Source organism: Lampris incognitus, chromosome 14, assembly GCF_029633865.1.
Source record: "Lampris incognitus isolate fLamInc1 chromosome 14, fLamInc1.hap2, whole genome shotgun sequence".
NCBI classification, from domain to species: Eukaryota; Metazoa; Chordata; class Actinopteri; order Lampriformes; family Lampridae; genus Lampris; species Lampris incognitus.
In genome coordinates, this window is record NC_079224.1 from 32,189,302 (window position 1) to 32,210,955 (window position 21,654).

Here is a 21,654-nt window from a genome sequence, read left to right on the forward strand (position 1 = left end):
GCCATGTTAGCCTTCAAACTGCTAGAGCCAGCAGGACTGAATGTTGAAGATAAACAGTTGGCGCTAACCACTTGCTCAAAGCCTTCCTTTTGCGGACATGAAGTCAGCAGTAAAGCAGATCTTTGGTGATAACGGGCCACAAGGAGATGCTGGTGAACTACGCATGAGTGGGGATGCTGCTTACTACATGCAAAATTCTGGTAAGAAAGAACAAATCAGGTTTGCAAAGTCAGCAGAAAAGAGCAGTGCCAGGCACAAATCCTCTTGACAAATATGGGAGTAGACCAAAATGTACAGTCTGTCAAAGCACATATCACTGGGCGAAGGACTCTTCTTCGTTCTTTCGGCTTGTTCCCTGTTCCCCAGGAGTCACACACGTCTTTTAAGATTTGATAGTTTCCATTGGTATCCTGTGAGAGCATAGCACCGATGACAGTCTTGTCAATCCGCATAATAATTTGGCAACATTTTATGTCGGATGCCCTTCCTGACACAACCACTAACCCTATGGACGGGGTGTCATGGACTCTGCCTGCCGCTCTTAACCTCTTTCCTCCTGCTCACACCCCTCCTGTCATGGACTCTGCCTTCTCCTCATAACCCCCTTCCTCCTGCTCACACCCCTCCGCTCATCCTCCAGTCAGCACCTGCCAACTGTTCCCACTAGTACACTGTCTCCACCCACTGGCACTCCCCCTGCGTTATCTGTCTGCCTATCAATCTGCCACACGTGTTGCTTGTCTGTTCATATGCCAGTATATATTCTGGTCCGTTTGCCCTTGTTGTTTGCCAGATCATAGTTTTTCCTCCCTGCCTGCTTCGTATCCTGCCTGATTATATGCATCGCCTTTTTATAAGTAAAGTCACTCTTTTGCTTAACTCTTGCCTCTGCTCAGTTATTCTGCATGTGGGTCATCTCTGATCTGTGACACGGGGGCACAGGTAAAGCGCTGGATGCCATCCCAGTACTCATGAACTTGCGCCCATGCCTGTCGTCCACTGGGTGAAGGACTATCCACACAAAAAAGGAACATGCAAAGCTGACGGAAGATGTTGAAGAATGCAGTGTCACTCTGATGTCCAAGGATTTTGTATCTGACTCAGAAATTTTCATGGAGGAGTCATTAGGTTCAGCTGTCATTGATGCTGCTTGTACTAGAACAGTTTGTGGAGAAAAATGGCTTGACTGTTATGTCAGTGGACTAAAAGAGAGTGGATTACAGAAAAGGGAATACACAGAAAGTAGAGGAGCTTTCAAGTTTGGTAATGGGAGAACTGTGCACTCAACAAAAAGTGAAAATTCCAGCCATAATAGGTCAAACTAAGTGTCAAATAGAAACTGAAGTAGCCCCAGTAGACATTCCATTGCTTTTAAGCAAAACGTCATTGAAAAGAGAAGGTGCAGTTATGGATATTGAAAATGATAAAGCTACAATGTTTAAGCAGCCATTGAAATTTGAACTGACCTCTCCAGGACATTATTGTGTGAACATTAAAGATGAGGACATCCCAAGCAAAAGTGAGATCCACCGTGTGGATGAAGTTCTCACTGTGATAGAGAACATGACAACAAACCAAAAACACAAGGTCCTGCTGAAAGTACACAAGCAATTTTGACATGCCTCAATAGATAGATTGCAAAAATTACTCACCTGTTCAGGTAATGATGATGATGAATGCACTGCAATTCTCAAAGAAATTGTTAACAACTGTGAGACATGCATCAGGTACAGCAAACCAAAACACATGTCTGCAGTGGGGTTGCCTATGGCCTCAAGTTACAATGAAACAGTGGCCTTGGACCTGCATGAGCTAGAAGCAGAAGTATGGTATCTTCATGTCATTGACCATTGTCATTGACACGTTTCAGTGCAGGAAGTATTGTGACAAATAAAGAAACCAAGGGAGATTATGAAATACTTCATTCATTGCTGGATAACTGTTCTTGGTCCTCCGCAAAGACCATTCAGTGACCATGGGAGTGAGTTCAATAATGAAGAAATGAGGGATGGCTGAAAACGTCAACATAGAAGTAAAGACTACTGCAATTTATAGTCCATGGAGCAATGGGCTGTTGGAAAGGCATAATCAGACCCCTACAGAGATACTGTTGAAAGTGAAGAGAGACAACCTATGTGGCTGGAAGACAGCTGTAGACTAGGCTTTAATGGCAAATAACTCAATGCCCAATGTGCATGGCTACAGTTCCTTCCAGCTTATGTTCAGACAGAATCCGAATCTGCCTTCACTTCTCACTGATAAGCCGCCAGCTGTGGAATGTGCTAGTATTTGGGTAACACAACACATTCCAGCATTGCATGCTGTCAAGACAGAATTTACAGAAGAAGAAAGCAGTGAGAGGATCTGAAGAGCCTTGCATAAACAGCTACGGCCCACTGATGACTGATATGAGACAGAGGACCAAGTATACTACAAGCGGGTGGATTGTAAAAAGTGGAAAGGTCCAGGTGTGATCATTGGCCAGGATGATGCGGTGATACTTGTGAGGCACCTATGTTTGTATACTTCACTCCAGGCTCAGAAAAGTAAATAGCCCACATTCGGTGCAAGAAGAAATTGATGCTCAAAAGGAGGTCACAGACTATCAGAGCATGTTGCCAGAATCTGAACAATTTGAACGACTATGACACTGAAACTGAACGTGTGGAAAAGAGTCCCACAAATAATGAATCGCTGATACAGGGGATGACTATGAACAGCCTGACACAACATCACAGCCACATTCAGTTGCAACTTATGGAGGCTTTAGGTTGAATTCTGGACAAGTAGTTACATGCACAGATAGTGAAAGTAGGAGGTCAGACACAGCAACAGTCCTCACCCAGGCAGGAAAGGCCACAGGAAACAATAAGAACTGGTTATAATTTGCAGTCCACTGAACCTGAGGATCTTGCTAGCACAACAGGATCAGCTGACCTAGGGCAAGTAAGCGATCTTCACATTGTTCCGTCTGAGAATGCAGAATCATGTACTGATGATGTGCTTATTGTCAAAGATGATGCCCTTTTCTTCTTTTTTTTGCTAAACAAGCTAAACTCAGCAAAAGGAGAAAGAATGATGTGTTTGAAGAGGTGAAAGATTAAGGCCAAAAACAGACATCTGATGGGGTTTTACTGAAAACTAGACTAGTTGCATGAGGCTTTGAAGAAATAAACACTCGGGAGCTTCCAAAAGACTCGCCTACATGTGCCTCTGAATCTCTAAGAATAATCATGGTAGTTATATGTCAAAAAAATGGCAGCTGAACTCCATGAATGTTAAAGCAGCCTTTTTACAACGTAAAGATTTAACTTTAAATGTATGCGTCCATCCTCCCACAGAGGCTCAGTGCAAAGGAACTCTGTGGAAATTGAGGAAGTACATTTTTGACTTGGCGGACGCCTCTCTGTATTGGTACAATAGAGTGAAACTGCAGCAGCTGAGTGGTTTTGTGTCACAAGTGGATCCAGCGTGTTTTACTGGCTGGGTGACCCCTGCAAAGTAACAGAAGTTATTAATTGCCATGTGGATTATTTCCTCTGGGGTGGCTCACGAACAATCTCCTATGACGTATTAGGTCCACATTAAGAAAAAAATAAATAAGAAGAGGAAGATTTTTTTTTTTGCATTTTGAGAATAAAGTGGAAAGGTTGAGAATAAGGTCAAAATGTCAAGAATAACACTGAGATACCATTTCAAGAATGAAGGCAAAACGTCGAGAATAAACTTGACATTTCAAGATTAAAGTCAAACTTTTGAGAATAAATCAAACTACTAGCTATAGCGTACATGCTTCTGCAAAATACCTTGTGTAGATGAACTGGTGAAATTGTACTTCAGAATTAGTTTCAGTAACAAGGAAATAATTTCTCTTTTAGCGCATAAACACAGTGTGGTAGTAAGTGTTAGGATTTTGAAAAGATTGTGCCAAAAATTGCATCTGTTCTGAAGGTGAAACCACACAAACTTGGAAGAGGTGGCCGCATTCGTGCAAACTAAAACAGCCAGTAATGGACAGATGCAAGGGTTTCAATGGTGATACCTGTGTGCAGGGGCACCCCAGTGGCTCACCACGTAAGGCTGAGTCCTTACCGCAGCTGCCTGCGTTTGAATCCGGCCCGGGCCCTTTGGTGCCTAGCCCTGTGATGGCTTGGCAGCCTGGCCAGGGTGTCTCTCCGCTTGCCACCCAATGACTGCTGGGATAGGCTCCAGCATCCCCGCGACCCTGAAAGCAGGATAAGCGGTTTGGATAATGGCTGGATGGATGGAAACCTGTGTGCAATAGAGAGAATATGTTGTATCACAAGACACATTAAGACAATTTTTCAAGTTGTTTGATCCTGATGGTGTGGAGTTCAGGTGGGTGCGGTGACAGATGCAGACACTATCGCAGCAAAGGTACTGACTTTATTCTCAAAACGCAAAATAAAAATGATCTTCCTCCTTTCATTTTTTTCCTTAATGTGGCCCTAATACTCAATCGTATTCTCCACTGCAGTCATCCAACTCTTGAAAGCTGCTTTCCAGGTTGGTTGTGAGGAACACAACAGCTTCAGCTATATTGGAATGGAGTTTCGCACTATGCGTGGTGAGGTACAGGTGCAACAAGGTACTTGTATAAAGAATCTGCAACCCAGTCCTGTGGACCCTGCTAGAGCTATGCAGCGAGATGCTTCTCTAACAGAAAGTGAAAGTGATATGCTTAAGTCAAAGATTGGTCAAATCCTGTGGGTGGCTAGACAGAGCAGACGCGACGTAATGTGTGATACAGCAATCCTTGCATCCAGTACAAACCACGCCACTTTTCAGACTCTGCGCTTTGCAAATAAACTAAACAGAAAACTGAAATCAGAAGAAGTGACTTTAAAATTTCAACAGTTGGGAAAAGAAAGCTCCCTGAAACTGGTAATGCCCAGTGATGCCTCAGTGGGGAAACCGCCTGGATGATGGCACACAGGGTGGACATCTAATCATGCTGATGAGAGAGAATTGAAGATTCTCACCCATATGTTGGCAGTCAAAGAGAATTAGAAGAGTTGTCTAAAGCTCCACTAGCTGGGGAGACTTAAGCACATGTGGACGGCATTGATAGTGCAGTTTTCTTGGCTACACACTACTCAGATGGCACATTTCAAAGCTTACCCATTTGTGTAACAGACAATCACTCTCTTCTTGATGCTGTCAAGTCCACCAGATCTTTCACAGAGAAGAGACTCTGCCTCAGAATCAGCAGCAACAAGTACCTCATTCACTTGGGAACTATCCAGCAGATCCTGTGGTCAGCTACCGAGGAGCAGCTAGCTGGCTGCCTGACAAAGAAGGGGGCATCTGCACTAGTTCTCCTGAAGGCTCTCAGCGAAAGTGTATGGCAACTTAAAAGGCTAAGCAAACCAAAGGGTGAAGACGGTTCAGTCCTAGAGCTCTAAATAATAATAGTACAGCTTTCTTCCGAATATGTTTCTTAACAGAAGTGTTTCTTGCTGTGTTAGAATGAAAACTACTTCTTGTTTTGTTTTTGTTTTTTTCCTTAAAGAAAAATGGAGCGTGTGTGTGTGTGGAGCACGCAAGTTTGGAGTTGTTGAATTAATGCTGGCTCTGTAATTGCTGTCATTTACATGAGTCAGTAAACCAGTGAATTGAACATTCGTTGTTATTGTTATCCATATTTGAGCTTCTAGAACAGACAGTGTCTTATGAGAGAAGGATATGATACAACTCTCTGAGACTACATCCCTGCAATAGATAGTCTGCACAATGTTATTGCAATTCAATTTGCAAGATATTTGACTTTGTGTGCCATACATAAACAACATAAAATCCATGTCTAATCAGTCTGAAAACCAATCCATGGCACAACCTGACCCAGACTGTTGTGCACTTTATTTGGCTAAATTTGTTTTCTATGCATCAAACTTTTTGTTATGTATTTGAAGCAGAATATTATAGCAAACAGAGCTTGGCTGACCACCACTTATTATAGCATGGTGCAGAAGGGAGACAGGATTCAAGGCAGCATTCTTTTTAATCTGAAAGCATTAGTTTAGAATTAGGCCTGGGGCTGTGTTTCTCAACCTTTTCAAAGTTTTAAAATGCCATGAGAGATACAAATTTCCAAGGGGCTTCTCATTATCAATTGTTCTGAAATGTCAGGGTATGATAATTTTAAAAGAGGATGGCAATATGAAAAAGCCTCTGGTCGATGGAGACATTGTATTAATTTTAAGGGAAAACCATTTGATCACAGGCTAATTCATTTAAATTTAATCATGGTAACACAATTCTTTTGTTAGACATGGATTCAATGAATATGAACAAAGTACAAGGGTACACCTGTGTTCACTCCAGGAACAACAGTGTGTTGTAGCACATGGGTTAAGAACTGTTGATCTGGATTATTTTGTTATCATGCCAAGCATGACAGATCATTTAATTTATTATTCAACCTTGTTTGCCTCCAGCTCGCGGTTATAAACCAAACAAAATTGAGGAGTTTTTTTAATCAGGTGAAATGTTGATGGATTTGGGTACTATTCACTTGGGGAATGAATTTACATAAGATTACTAAAGATTTACTCTGGATTATAAAGCAGATTTGTGAAAATCTCAAGTGATAAAATGCAGACAAAGAGTCGGGGTTGCGCATATTCTTAATGATTATTATTCTGCGGACTGCTGGAAAATGGCCCAGTGTTATCACTACTCCGGCATGTCAGAAGCCTATTATAGTGGTCAATAAGCAGAGTTATCTGTGGTTGGCAAGCTACAGCACACTGGCCGGTCAATACATGAATTCATCTCAGACAGCGCTACAGTTCCCCTGATTCATTGAACTCAAGAGTCCTGGTGATTTAAGGACTCCATGTCACATATTGGTGTGGCAATTCGATGTACTGCACACTTGGTGTTACAGGTGATATATCAGGGGTCATCATGGCCCCCTAGCCAAACGATAACTCACTATTGATAGACCAATATCCTGTCTTCTCACATATGCACACATTTTAATGACACTCAGCTAAGAGTTAGGCCACCAGAGCTCTGGGGGTCTGCACTGTTGCTCTTCTGTCCACCCTTTATCATTACGTTTAGCATGCTGGTGTCCAAACATGAATAGGATAAAGACTGAAAGGTTTTTTTTTTTTTTTCAAATGCAATTTATTTACAGTCCTCAAAAAACTTTGACTACCAACATTCTGCCATTTCCAAAATATGTTGACTCGCAACAATTTGTCACAAGCCTACAATTATGTGTCAGCAACGTATCAAAAGGTAATACTTCACAGATGGTTAAAATATAGGTATAGGTATTAGGTCCACGATGGTTATGTTTTGGGCGTCTGGGTAGCATAGCGGTCTATTCACTTGTCTACCAACATGGAGATCGCCGGTTTGAATCCCCGTGTTACCTCCGGCTTGGTCGGGCGTCCCTATAGACAACTGGCCATGTCTGCGGGTGGGAAGCCGGATGTGGGTATATGTCCTGGTCACTGCACTACCGCCTCCTCTGGTCAGTCGCGGCGCCTGTTCCGGGGGGAATAATGTGATCTTCCCACGCACTACGTCCTCCTGGTGAAACTCCTCACTGTCAGGTGAAAAGAAGCACCAGGTGCATCGGAGAAGGCATGTGGTCGTCTGCAGCTGTCCCCGGATTGGCAGAGGGGGTGGAATAGCGACCGGGACGGCTCGGAAGAATGGGGTAGTTGACCATATACAATTGGGGAGAAAAGGGGAAAAATTCCACAGAAAAAAAGATGGTTAAGTTTAGGTAAGGGTTTGGTGTGGTTAAGGTCTGGGAGGCCGATTGTAAATCATAATCATCTGTGACTCCTGTGTGTTCAGGGCGTATATTTCCATTTTCCACAGCGTATTTCCGTTTCCTCCAATAATCCTTGCCTACTATTGATCAACAGCGGCATGCAATTTGTTGCATTTTTGTGTCTTGTGGGCCACTTGTTCCCAGTATATAGCATCTTTGAATGAACACAGGTTACTGCGAGCAGACAAATATTTTAATTGCCCAAAATGGGGTCACCGAAATTGGGTTTACCAGTAGCATGGACTTGCACTATTTAATATAGTGACATTGCACATGTCTGTCATCAGTCACACAGTACTAAACATTTCATATGTTGTTGACGCGCATTATCTTCATGTGACAGAATGTTTTGCATTCAACATTTTTTTAAGAAGTAAGTTGTATACGAGTGTTTTGTCTGTGAGACTGGGTTTGTTTTTTACGGCAGAAAACCGAAGTGTTTCTGTGTTCTCATCTAGATGATACCAATTTCATAAAAAGTGGTTTTCAAACATCCCAAGGCCCTCGATAAAGACTACATTTATTTTGTCCCTTAGCTGATTATTCAGTAATAAAGACTCATGCACTTCCCCTAAAAGAGGTAGTAAACCTTTAATTACATTTTTTGAGCTTAATGTGTTTTGGTTTTTCCCTAAGGTGGAAAAACTGATTGCCCCGGTGATAAACTCAACAAACACAAGACCACGTTAAATGGTCGCTCTGAAGGAGAAAATCCATGCTTTCTCTTTCTTCTCGGTTAAAGGTGCAATCCTTGATTCAAATATAAACAAAACAGAATTGGAACCAGTTATCGCTCTCAAATTGATTGACAGTTTGCTTAATTCAGCGACTGACACTGAACAACTCATAAAGTCTTCAGTGTTTTCTGGTGTTGTAAAAGGTTTGTTTACATTGGTAATGCTGGTGAATGTTGAAGTAAAACATGTCCATATTTTCTCGCCCCCCCCCCCTTTTCTCCCCAATTGTATCTGGCCAATTACCCCACTCCTCCAAGCTGTCCCGGTCGCTGCTCCACCCACTCTGCCGATCCGGGGAGGGCTGCAGACTGCCACATGCCTCCTCCGATACATGTGGAGTCACCAGCTGCTTTTCACCTGACAGTGAGGAGTTTCACCAGGGGGACATAGCACGTGGGAGGATCGTGCTAGTCCTCTCCCCAGTTTCCCCTCCCCCCTGAACAGGCGCCCCAACTGACCAGAGGAGGCACTAGTGCAGCGACCAGGACACATACCCACATCCGCCTTCTCACCCGCAGACACGGCCAATTGTGTCTGTAAGGATGCACGACCAAGCCGGAGGTAACACGGGGATTCAAACCGGCGATCCCCGTGTTGGTACACAACACAATAGACTGCTACGCTACCCAGATGCCCACAGGTCCATATTTTCAGTTGTGATCTCTTGAGGAGGACACAAAATATTGATTTTTATTCTATACCTCAAACTCTTCAGTTGATTATGTAAATTTATCTGTCTTATATGGTCCTATAAATCACAAATTTGGCCTTTAAAATGCATATTACACTCAGTGCCCCACGATTTGCATCTGTCATATGGTGGCATCAAAGATATCAATAATCTATATTGTTCTGCCACCACTTGACCAATATGATATGAGGCGAGTAGAAAGGCGACATGCCATCGTTAGCCAATAAACTCTCTGGGTAGAGTTGTGAGAGGCTGGCTCAAGATCTTACCTTGTTACGGCCCTGTTACCTTAAGTCTAATGGTAGCCCACACCACAAACACCCTCTTCTACTTCTACACCCCCTTTGTTTTCCTTTTTCCATATTCTCAGTAGGCGAAGACGAGTGTTAAGTGGGTGGAAACAAATGTTAACTTGCTCGTCAGGACACTGCTGAAGAACTGTTTCAGAGCTGTGGATGTGAACTCAGCGTAGCTTCTGGAAATGACACTGGCGAGCTTTTGTCCAGCGTCAAAGCGTCTGAAGTTTTCCTCCGACCCGTCTGCGTCGACAGTGGGTTCTTCTACAATGACATATCTGACATCAAAGTGCACTTAGTCTGCCTGAGTGAAGAAAGAGGTAGAGAACCTGTTTATAAACCTTTGAAGGGACACTGGTCTCTCTGGTTTAGGTGGCTGATGTGTTGAGTGATTGCAGCCCATATGCTTTGACGAATGGTTGCAGCTTGTTAGTGTGAGGTCATCAACAAAACATCAGCCATGTGAAAATGCAGTTCGACTCTAATAATGTAGATGATGTGAAATCACATTTGTAATTTCTTTTGTACGGTGTTTCTCATTTTGTCCTTTTTGCCTTTTTAAAGCTTGTTCACCTCCAAGTGACCAGTGTGTGATCCTTTTTTCCGGTGTTAATGTAGGTCAAATCATTGTTTAAACACACTTACCCCCCAAAACATTCTTTTTTTAATGGGGAAGCATGTTCTCTCCGTGTAATCTGGGCGAGACCTGTTTTGATATTAGAACATTTCTAAGTCTCTTTAAATGGGTTAAACAGGAGAGCCATAACAGGCTTCTTGCTTGAAGCCTGTTATGGCTCTCCTGTTCAGAGTGCATCAGAGGAGCCCAGGAGGAGCCTTGGTGCTGCAGTAATGGACTCAAAGACCTCAACATACAACCTGGTGGACAAAGCATGTTGTGTCTTATCTGCTTCAAGGACATGTGGGATTGACTTTTCCCCCTCTTAAACCCTATTCCACCATATTTAGACAAGACATTTACTGGAAACCAACCTGCAACTTGTACTTGCAATTACTGGCAGCAACTTTAGTGGAACCAGGGACAAGAACTTTATACAACATAGCTAAAAGAACTCATTCTGCCGCTTAATTTATGAAGTGATTGCAATGCCAAGGAAAACTAATTGTTGAATTCACTGTGAAAAAATTAAGTTTTGTATTTTAAAGGCTCATTCGATAGTTCTGTCACTAAGTTTGGAGCCAACGTGAAAAGACAGGGCAGGTCACATTTCTGATTTTCCCTTTGCAGTGAAATAGTCACAAATCGATGCAACAACAAAGAGGAGAGGAGAGCCTTATCTCTATGGTGTGTGTGTGTGTGTGTGTTTTCTACATGGTGTATGTTGTAAGAGAAGATGGGAAAAGTAATTGGCTCTCACTTTTCCATGTGATAGTAACAACAGATAAAAAAAGGCATTCTAATGATTTCAATAAAATAGAAAAACCATATAGATTTAACAAACTGGCAATGGGCAAAATAAAGTTATAATTCTCTCATTATAATGTCACGCACATTTGCTGTATTGCAGACCCGTCTTTGCCAAGATAGCCAATATGGGTCAGATGATTAAGGTGGATGGGACAAAGGTTGTACTATGTGAAATATTTCCCAGTATTGAACCATACAACCATACAGTTTGTGCTCATTGCCTGTGAGACAATGAAAATCACAAATGATAATATTTCATACAAGGTGTTTCTGTCAAGTTGAAAATTGTTATTATACTTTGAATTTCTTCAGGATGGTATTAACATTTTTTTATTCATTTTTGCATTGTTCAATTTTACTCTACATTGACCCAGAAATATCAGAGGTGTATTTGCATGGCTTCCACTATTTCAGGAAGAGGATTTGCACTCACAAGAACTTAGATGTGCACCTTTGCAACCTTGCCTATCTGAACTGGCCCTAAGCGAATTGCTTGGAGTTAAACCAGCCACCTCGTCCCTACAAGGGACTCACCTTGTTAAATTCTGCCTCATTAAAATGCATTCCATCAGATTTCATTTGGAGCGAGACCTGCCAGAGAACATAATGTAAATTTGGCTCGAAAGGCTGAGGGAAAAAATGGTGTAGGAACACTGAAGAAGACTTTGAAAGCAAGGGAGAAGAGGTGAAGTCAGGTTTAGTGGCTCTTTTGTTCATTCGCGCCAGCACAGGGTGTGTTTCAATTATGAAGGTACCCATGGGTCTGGGAAACTTAACAGTTTAGTTTCTTCTGTTATTAGTTTCTGTGAGTTTATCTGTAACACAATTCGGTTAGCACATGAAATGCATCTCTGTTGGTCTCATTAAAGTCGTTGCCTCCTGCCCTGCACATGCACACATTTCACAAATAACAGATCTTATTTCCTCTGTCAGCTATGGGGATGGATCTTATTTGATTTTAATGTAAATTGAAATTTAAACCTGGGAGATTGTGTTAGAATATTATGATATTTGAACCTCAAGATATGTCCATAATTCTTCGCTTTCTCTAATTAGTCTTTAATTGAAAAATGTTTTTCAATTGCAGTATTTTTACCCATAAAATGTGAATTTGTCTATGTAGGTCGCTGCATCATCATTAATAGGAGCCATAACCTTTTAACATCCTGCATGTAACAAAAGGGAAACTTTTGGAACAGCGAAGCTAACTAAACGGCAGGAAACAAATCATCATGTGATTACGTTCAGTGTTTTGACGACCATACTGTCAGAATATATGTCATCACAGCTGGAAAATATGTAAATCCAGATGTACACTATTAAAAAAAAAACGACTTGTTATCCTCTCAGTGTCCTCCAGGGCTGAGTCCCATGAAGGACGGAACCGGATGCTACGACCATCACATTGGCATTGACTGCTCTGATGGCTTCAATGGGGGCTGCGAGCAGCTGTGTCTCCAGCAGCTGGCCCCTCTAGAGGATGACCCAACACTCTACAACATCCAGATGTTCTGCGGGTGAGAAACAGATTTAGCGTCCCCCCCGTCTCTTTGCACTGTCATATTGTGTTTTGTACTGTACCATAAATAGAGTAACTGTGAAGATGAGAAAATATATGATGCAGATTTAAAGGGAAACAATCACAATTGCCAACATTATCTTTCTTTCTCTCTCTCTCTCTCTCATAACACACCATAAGCCACCACACTAAGCCGTCTTCTTTGTGTCTCAGAAATTGTGCAGATGTGTGAATGTGAAAATTACCTCCCCGTTTTGCTGACAGGCTGCATTGTGTAAGAAAATGCTAATGACAACACTACATGCAGCTGTATAATGTAGCGCTATTCGTATTTTCTTATACAATGCAGGCTATTAGCAAACCAGGAAGTTAAGTTTTCACATCAACGGATTGTCCCCCAGTGATGTCACCAGCAGACACAATTTCAGTAGCATTAGAGAGACATGTGGTGAAGACTGCTCAGTATTGTCCCTACTATATGTGTGCGTGTGTGTGTGTGTGTTTAGAGAGAACAAGAGATATGTTGAAAATCCTTGATTCTTTATAATGCTATAATGTTAATTTCTTTACTTAACAGCCCAGAGAAACTTTCAAACATCCAGAAAACTAAATGTCAATGCCAGTAAACAGCTCACTAAGTCATCAGAATAAAATTGTATTTGTCAGACACCACCAATACACAGGAAGTTTGTCTCGTTGATATTGGAACAGGGACGTCATTTGAGGCGAGGAGGGACCTTGGTGTTAATGGACAGGTGTCGTCTTCCAGGGGAAAGTGTTTGGTCCAGGTGGTTGGCTCCATGTTCAGGGTCAGCGGTAAACTATCATGCCCTTTCCTTCACTGTGGTGGCGTGCAGCTCTCTCATAGTAGACGGCTGACAGCCAATCACCATGCTCAGCAGTGCGGACAACACACCTACGCCTGAATTTGGGCTGGGAAAAGTTGGAGGGGAGTCAGACAGTGAGCGGAGAATATTGTCATGCTTGAAGTTGTTGACTGCAACACTTGTGGAAGGATTGGCTGGAGACCATCAAGCTTTTTCGGTTGCCATGGGAACATTTGCGGTCAGTGATAGTGGGACTGGAAATCTACTCAGCTGACCTGACATTTAGCTGCTGATAATGAGGTGAGGATAACAGGATGATGTCAGACCGCTGTCCTCAGACCGCTATCCTCAGCTTTGTTTGCATTTAGCACCAAATAACCAGTGGCACATATCACATCTCCAAAATGGTGGCATGTAATGAATTACAGGAGAAAGACACCCAGCACAGAGTGTCTTCGATCTGTGTGGTGTTTTTTTTTTAATCTGTTAGTATGCAGCACTCAGAGGAAATGCAGTCGATGATTTCAACAGAAGATTTCAGTAATCAAGTAACCAGCTGTTTCTGAGAATCAAGGCTACAGGAAGACTACCTGAGATTAAAAACATGTTAGCTGTGACCACAGCCTAAGCCTTTGTAAGTCATCATGGCCTCTTAGAGAGTAGGGCAGGGTTTATTTTCATCCCATGGCCTGACGTAGTATCATAAAATTCCACAGCTACCTCTTTAATGTTAGCAAGGGTATCTTAGTTCAATGGACCTAATCCTGGTCTATTCAAGTTTTTTTTGTTCTACATGCCCATTACAGGTAGAAAATGAGCTCTGTCATTTATGTCAAGGATTACATAATAATACTCTACACAAGAGAAAGTGTATACACTGAGAGCCCAGAGAATCCCCCAGCTCCTATTTGCAGTAGCTCTCCAATTAAATTCACCACTCTGTCCTTGCCTTCTGCGCCATGATGTGGGCTTCCGGTGTGGGAAGATGGCGGCGCGAATTCACGTTTGCAGCAGCCCCACCCAGTACCGGTGTGGGAAGATGGCGGCGCGAACTTAAATTTGCAGCAGCCTCACCCAGTACCATCTATGCAGTGTCTTTGTCCACGTATGTCCACGTCTTCGTTTGATGGCTGGGAGAGCTGGCGCTGGATCGGCTGGGAGAGTTTGGTCTGCTGTGTCCTGTGGGCCCAGGGACCACGGCCCTGCCCGGAGCTCTGCCCAAAGAGGAAACACCGAGGGCAGTCTGACAGGATGCGGAAGCGGGGCAGGCTAAGCTAACTGCGAGCCCATGCAGACCGGCAGTTCTGATAACACCAAGGGCGGTCTGGCGGCGGCCTCACCTAGCGTTGACTGTTTTTGGTGTGGAGAGGCATGTTGAAGGTGTCTGGCTGGAAGAGCTGGTGTTGGATCAGCTGGGGGAGCCTGGTCTGCTGCGTCCGGTGGGCCCAAGAGCCACGGCCCTGCGCGGAGCTGCGCCCAAGGAGGAAACACAGAGGGCAGGATGCGGAAGCGCGGCAGGCTAAGCTAACTGCTAGCCCATGCAGACCGGCAGTTCCGACAGTCATCCTGGTGTTCATTCTCTTGGACATTTTTATTTATTTATTTATTCATTGGTAGTTGGATGTATGTGTTCTTGTAGTTTTTAGTTGCGTTTTTGTCTTTATGTTGCATTGCTGTGGGCAATGATATTTCATTAAATTTCATTCAAATTAAGTCTTCCTGATTTCTGAGTCCTGATTCCTGATGATGAAACCAACGGATTGAGTCAACTAGACAACGTAACGCATCCAATTCACATTAACTTAAGGAAATTCCTTAAAATTAAAATTGAGCATTTTGATGTCGGCACCCTCCTTTGTGTAGATGTGGCTAATCCTGCAGTATTGCTGGTGAAGCCTGTCGCTTAGCAGAAAGCCCCTGTCGGAGGCAGATTATCATTCTATGACTCCTCCATCCCCTCCTCTCCCTTTCACTTTTGATTCATTTTACAGTATGTTTTAGACATTGAGATGTCAAAACATCATAAATATGAAAGAGTCTTGAGAGGACTCTCGCTGTTTGGATTCTCACTCCTTTAAAAAAAAAATACTTTTTTTGTGCCAGATCAGAAGAATTAATTCCCGATTCCAAACAAGTTGTGAGGTTTGCATTATGCATCTCTTTGAACCTGGGGAAATGCAGCGTGTCTCTCAGCAACACGCGAACCCCGTGTCACGGGTTCTGACAGAAAAATCGATATCCCTGACAGCTTGCTTTCACATATGTTTACATAATGCATACGTCTTACATAAAATAGATTTTTAATATCATGACCAACTGTAGGTAAATAAATGCACTCCATCTCAGGGTCCTATCAAGACTTTTTAATCCACTGTGTCCTACCAAAGTCAAACTCTTACACGCAGGAGAATGACGAAGAACACAAAGGAACTATATGATGATTTATTTCAAACATGTAAATAAGCAGGATATAACATACAGATACGCCATTGCCAGTAATCTGAAGTGATCAACAAATCCCCGTATGCATCAGATTATTTGTTACATGTTGGAAAAGGAGTCGGAAGAAGTATACACTTGTTTTTTTTTCCTACCCCTCCTCACCTACGCTTAATTCCCACTGTACTGTATTGTTCAAATTCAATGCAAGTTGTGCTGCACAATACAAACTCAACTACTGTGAACAATAAGAGAAAGAAAAAAACACATCAAAAACACATGAGATAAAGTAGAAAAAGGAAACCATCCTAATATGTACCAAGAATAAACATGATTGGAGAAAAAGAAGTCATATGTATCAAAGGTTGAATCAGTTCATCTGGATACAATGACACAACTGGTAGTTGTATCGTTGTTGGATTTTCTTACCTGGATCATTGAGCATGCATCAAGACAAAGTCATATGTCGTTTTTAAATTACTGTTCTGCTTCACTGTAGTTGTATTGAGGACTACAAGCGGGGGCCAGATGGGAGGTCATGCCAGCCTCTGTCAGAGGTCTGTACGGAGGGAGTTGACTGTGGGGAGACAGCGGACATCCCAGCCAACCAGACTGTGTTTGGAGACCTGTTCTATGGGTACAACAACCACACCAAAGAGACCACGTCCGGCCAAATCCTCAAGGCCACATTCAGGTAGGAACAGCTATAAGAACGCCTTGAATACAGCCAGAGTTTGGAAAATGGCTCAGGCGACTGAGCGCACCATCCACTGTGGAGCTAAATGGGTAGATCATTTATGTCCCAGAAAGACCATCCCTGCTGGAGAGATAGGTATTCATCAAACTGGGATAAAATAGTTTGCTAGTTTGTTTTTACTAACTTATTGCAAATTGGATTTATTAAATGTGCTACACAAAGTACAAAACATTTGGTGATGTAATTTAGCAACTGAGATGAAATATAATTTAGTGTTATTTGAATAAAGAAAGAAACAAAGAAAAAAACAAAACTAAAAACTACTCCTGAATGGCCTACCGTCACCTTTTATGCAAAGAGATAAAGTGAAATGGATTTATAGTAAATCTGTGACATTTTTTCAACTGTTATGTATTAAAGGTTTTTTTCCTACATCTATGTTGATATATACACTCACTGGCCACTTTATTAGGTACACCTTGCTAGTACCGGGTTGGACCCCCTTTTGCCTTCAGAACTGCCTTAATCCTTCGTGGCATAGATTCAACAAGGTACTGGAAACATTCCTCAGAGAGTTTGGTCCATATTGACATGATAGCATCACGCAGTTGCTGCAGATTTGTCGGCTGCACATCCATGATGCGAATCTCCCGGTCCACCACATTCCAAAGGTGCTCTATTGGATTGAGATCTGGTGACTGTGGAGGCCATTTGAGTACAGAGAACTCATTGTCATGTTCAAGAAACCAGTCTGAGATGATTCGAGCTTTATGACATGGCGTGTTATCCTGCTGGAAGTAGCCATCAGAAGATGGGAATACTGTGGTCATAAAGGGATGGACATGGTCAGCAACAATACTCAGGTAGGCTGTGGCGTTGACACGATGCTCAATTGGTACTAAGGGGCCCAAAGTGTGCCAAGAAAATATCCCCCACACCATTACACCACCACCACCAGCCTGAACCGTTGATACAAGGCAGGATGGATCCATGCTTTCATGTTGTTGACGCCAAATTCTGACCCTACCATCCGAATGTCGCAGCAGAAATCGAGACTCATCAGACCAGGCAACGTTTTTCCAATCTTCTATTGTCCAATTTTGGTGAGCCTGTGCGAATTGTAGCCTCAGTTTCCTGTTCTTAGCTGACAGGAGTGGCACCCGGTGTGGTCTTCTGCTGCTGTAGCCCATCTGCCTCAAGGTTTGACGTGTTGTGCGTTCAGAGATGCTCTTCTGCATACCTCGGTTGTAATGAGTGGTTATTTGAGTTGCCTTTCCGTCAGCTCGAACCAGTCTGGCCATTCTCCTCTGACCTCTGGCATCAACAAGGCATTTTCGCCCACAGAACTGCCGCTCACTGGATATTTTCTCTTTTTCGGACCATTCTCTGTAAACCCTAGAGATGGTTGTGCATGAAAATCCCAGTAGATCAGCAGTTTCTGAAATACTCAGACCAGCCCGTCTGGCACCAACAACCATGCCACGTTCAAAGTCATTGAAATGACCTTTCTTCCCCATTCTGATGCTCGGTTTGAACTGCAGCAGATCGTCTTGACTATGTCTACATGCCTAAATGCATTGAGTTGCTGGCATGTGATTGGCTGATTAGAAATTTGCGTTAACGAGCAGTTGGACAGGTGTGCCTAATAAAGTGGCCGGTGAGTGTATATGTGTGTATATATACACTACCGTTCAAAAGTTTGGGATCACCCAAACAATTTTGTGTTTTCCATGAAAAGTCACACTTATTCACCACCATATGTTGTGAAATGAATAGAAAATAGAGTCAAGACATTGACAAGGTTAGAAATAATGATTTGTATTTGAAATAAGATTTTTTTTACATCAAACTTTGCTTTCGTCAAAGAATCCTCCATTTGCAGCAATTACAGCATTGCAGACCTTTGGCATTCTAGCTGTTAATTTGTTGAGGTAATCTGGAGAAATTGCACCCCACGCTTCCAGAAGCAGCTCCCACAAGTTGGATTGGTTGGATGGGCACTTCTTTGAGCAGATTGAGTTGCTGGAGCATCACATTTGTGGGGTCAATTAAACGCTCAAAATGGCCAGAAAAAGAGAACTTTCATCTGAAACTCGACAGTCTATTCTTGTTCTTAGAAATGAAGGCTATTCCATGCTAGAAATTGCTAAGAAATTGAAGATTTCCTACACCGGTGTGTACTACTCCCTTCAGAGGACAGCACAAACAGGCTCTAACCAGAGTAGAAAAAGAAGTGGGAGGCCGCGTTGCACAACTGAGCAAGAAGATAAGTACATTAGAGTCTCTAGTTTGAGAAACAGACGCCTCACAGGTCCCCAACTGGCATCTTCATTAAATAGTACCTGTTAGAGCCTGTTTGTGCTGTCCTCTGAAGGGAGTAGTACACACCGGTGTAGGAAATCTTCAATTTCTTAGCAATTTCTCGCATGGAATAGCCTTCATTTCTAAGAACAAGAATAGACTGTCGAGTTTCAGATGAAAGTTCTCTTTTTCTGGCCATTTTGAGCGTTTAATTGACCCCACAAATGTGATGCTCCAGAAACTCAATCTGCTCAAAGAAGTGCCCATCCAACCAATCCAACTTGTGGGAGCTGCTTCTGGAAGCGTGGGGTGCAATTTCTCCAGATTACCTCAACAAATTAACAGCTAGAATGCCAAAGGTCTGCAATGCTGTAATTGCTGCAAATGGAGGATTCTTTGACGAAAGCAAAGTTTGATGTAAAAAAAATCTTATTTCAAATACAAATCATTATTTCTAACCTTGTCAATGTCTTGACTCTATTTTCTATTCATTTCACAACATATGGTGGTGAATAAGTGTGACTTTTCATGGAAAACACGAAATTGTTTGGGTGATCCCAAACTTTTGAACGGTAGTGTATATATACTAGAAGAACCCCGCTACAATGTAGCGGTTTGGTTATCCACCCATCTAAATCTCCCTCCTGTTCATCCTGCCAGCTAACCGCCTTCCCCCTGCCCCTAAACCCCCCCCCCACTCCAACTCCCTCCCCCCAAATGCTCAGAATCATCTGAAATGCCGAGAAAAGTGGTTTTTAGCCATTTTTTTGAAAAATGCATATTTTGCATATTTATGCATAATTATACATAATTTTAATTTTCTGGGATTTTTCCCTTACTCTCTGAGACAATACATACCACCTCCAAAAAGAATTAGGATCATAAATGCTTTAGTTTTCGGTCCCGCTATCTACACTAACTAACACACACACACACACTAACACCACACACACACATTACGAAAATATATGAGTAGATATGTGTGTGTGTGTGTTTGTGTGTGTGTATATATATATATATATATATAAAGATTTATTGCAGTACAAGCTTGTTTCGTGCATCACGTACCCATCAGCTGCCAGTGTGTTAAAACAACAAAGAAAAAACACAGTCAATAAATACTATGTTGCCCCGCGTCACGCCCCTAGTTATGGTGGACAACCAATGAGAGGCTAGAAAACATTTGAAAATTCTTGAAAAATTACATCCAATGGGGTAGGCAGTTACGATGCACAGCAACCAATGGGGGGATAGAAAACATTACAACACGCTTCATTGAGTTTTGTGCAGATGATGATTTTATACTTATCTGTTCTATTAACTTTTTATTGTCTACCCTGCTTTGTTTTGATTTTATGCTGTCTGACACAGTGCTGCTTGTTTTTTAATGTGTTCTGTAAGGTGTGCTCTGAAAGGCGCCCACAAATAAAATGTATCATTATTATTATTACAACCAATGGGGTAGGTAGGGGTTGGGGCTTGTTTTTAAAAAGCAAGGATTTAAAGGGCCAGGGCACTGTTGAAAAAGCATACATTTAAAATATAACAAGACAACATCAAGTGGGGGACTTTAGGTATATCATATAGTCAAGGCTAAGCGTTTTCGGTTTTTACCGATTTTCACCAAAAAATACCCGGATTTGTTAAAAGGAGCAGATTGGTTTAAACCGATTTTCACCCGGATTTTATGTTTCCAAAGATTATTTTCACCGAAAAATACCGTAAAAATAAACACCGATAAATTGTCGGATTTTTTTTTTTTTTGGAAAAATAAAAACCGAAAAAGCTGAGCCTTGCATATAGTGGAGTGGTGCTGGGGCACAGTCGGAAGAGCAGACAGTAAAAATATAAAATTATAACATCTAATAAATGTCACGTGTATCATCTAATGGAAGGGGGGATAATAAAGACATTGGTTTACTTATAATTGCAAAACAGATGTTTTTTGTTCTGTGTCTACAGCTGGTGGCCAATTCACTTCTACTGTTCAAGGTGGACATATCAGGCTTGCAAACAATAAAATATTTCTCTGCCAAGCACAGGTTACATCTTTTGCTCTTAATTGAATATGCATTGTTCTTTGTGAGGATTTTCCATGAAATAGAGTAACTAATATTCTTGTCTACCCATGACCAAATCTGGCAGCTTAAGGCCGTGGCATTTCTTGAATGCTCATTCCTGAAACTACTCATATGGGCATTAAACCTAATTTTAAAAGGGCCCTCTGTTAGTCCAACGTAAGTGTCCACATTGCAGTTGTCTTCTCTTGTCACCGATGCCTGATAGATGACTCCCTCAGTCTGGCGTTTTCCTTCAAGAGGGCACGATGCCTTAGCATGGCAGTTGCAGTTGGTGGTGTTTGGCTGCGGTGAGGGGGTCTGTGCCTTGGCCATGATTCTTGTGTTGTGGGATAAAATAACCTGCTGAACATTTGGCATGCAGCTGTAGCTCATTTTGACTGTTCCTGTTGAATGTTTTTCTTAATTGATGGTCTGAGGTAACGTACTCATCCAAAAGTTTGAAAAATAGTTTTCCAATATTAGAGGCCACGGTGTTGTCGCTGTAGGGAGGATTATACCAGGTGATGTTCCGCCTTCTGCGGTTTTTTTTTTTGCTGGCTATCGCTAATTGATGGTGGGTTGTACTTTGCCTGAAATTATATCCACTTTTTTATAAGGCTTCTTGGTAACTTACAAATTACAGCAGAAGACAATTTATTTCTTTTGTGCATTTACTTAAAAACAAAGGGTTGACATTTATTTGAGGGAGGATACGTTCCAGTCCATTAGTTAATTATTTGGACTTAGGTAGCATAATACTACCAGACCCTGGAATAAATTTACTGTTACAGTACGATTTAAATCTGGTCTCATCTTGATTTATTTCTATTTAAAGAGGGACAAAT

The 21,654-nt window shown here is 42.2% G+C and overlaps 1 protein-coding gene across 1 annotated transcript in view; it reads left to right on the plus strand.

Annotated features, from left to right (window-relative positions):
- The window catches only part of astn1 (astrotactin 1), a 552,260-nt gene that overhangs the window by 244,643 nt on the left and 285,963 nt on the right, over positions 1–21,654 (plus strand). The window contains exons 13-14 of the mRNA XM_056292697.1: positions 12,317–12,483; positions 16,251–16,445. Coding sequence (XP_056148672.1) covers positions 12,317–12,483; positions 16,251–16,445 — 362 coding nt within the window. The remainder of the gene's footprint in view (positions 1–12,316; positions 12,484–16,250; positions 16,446–21,654) is intronic.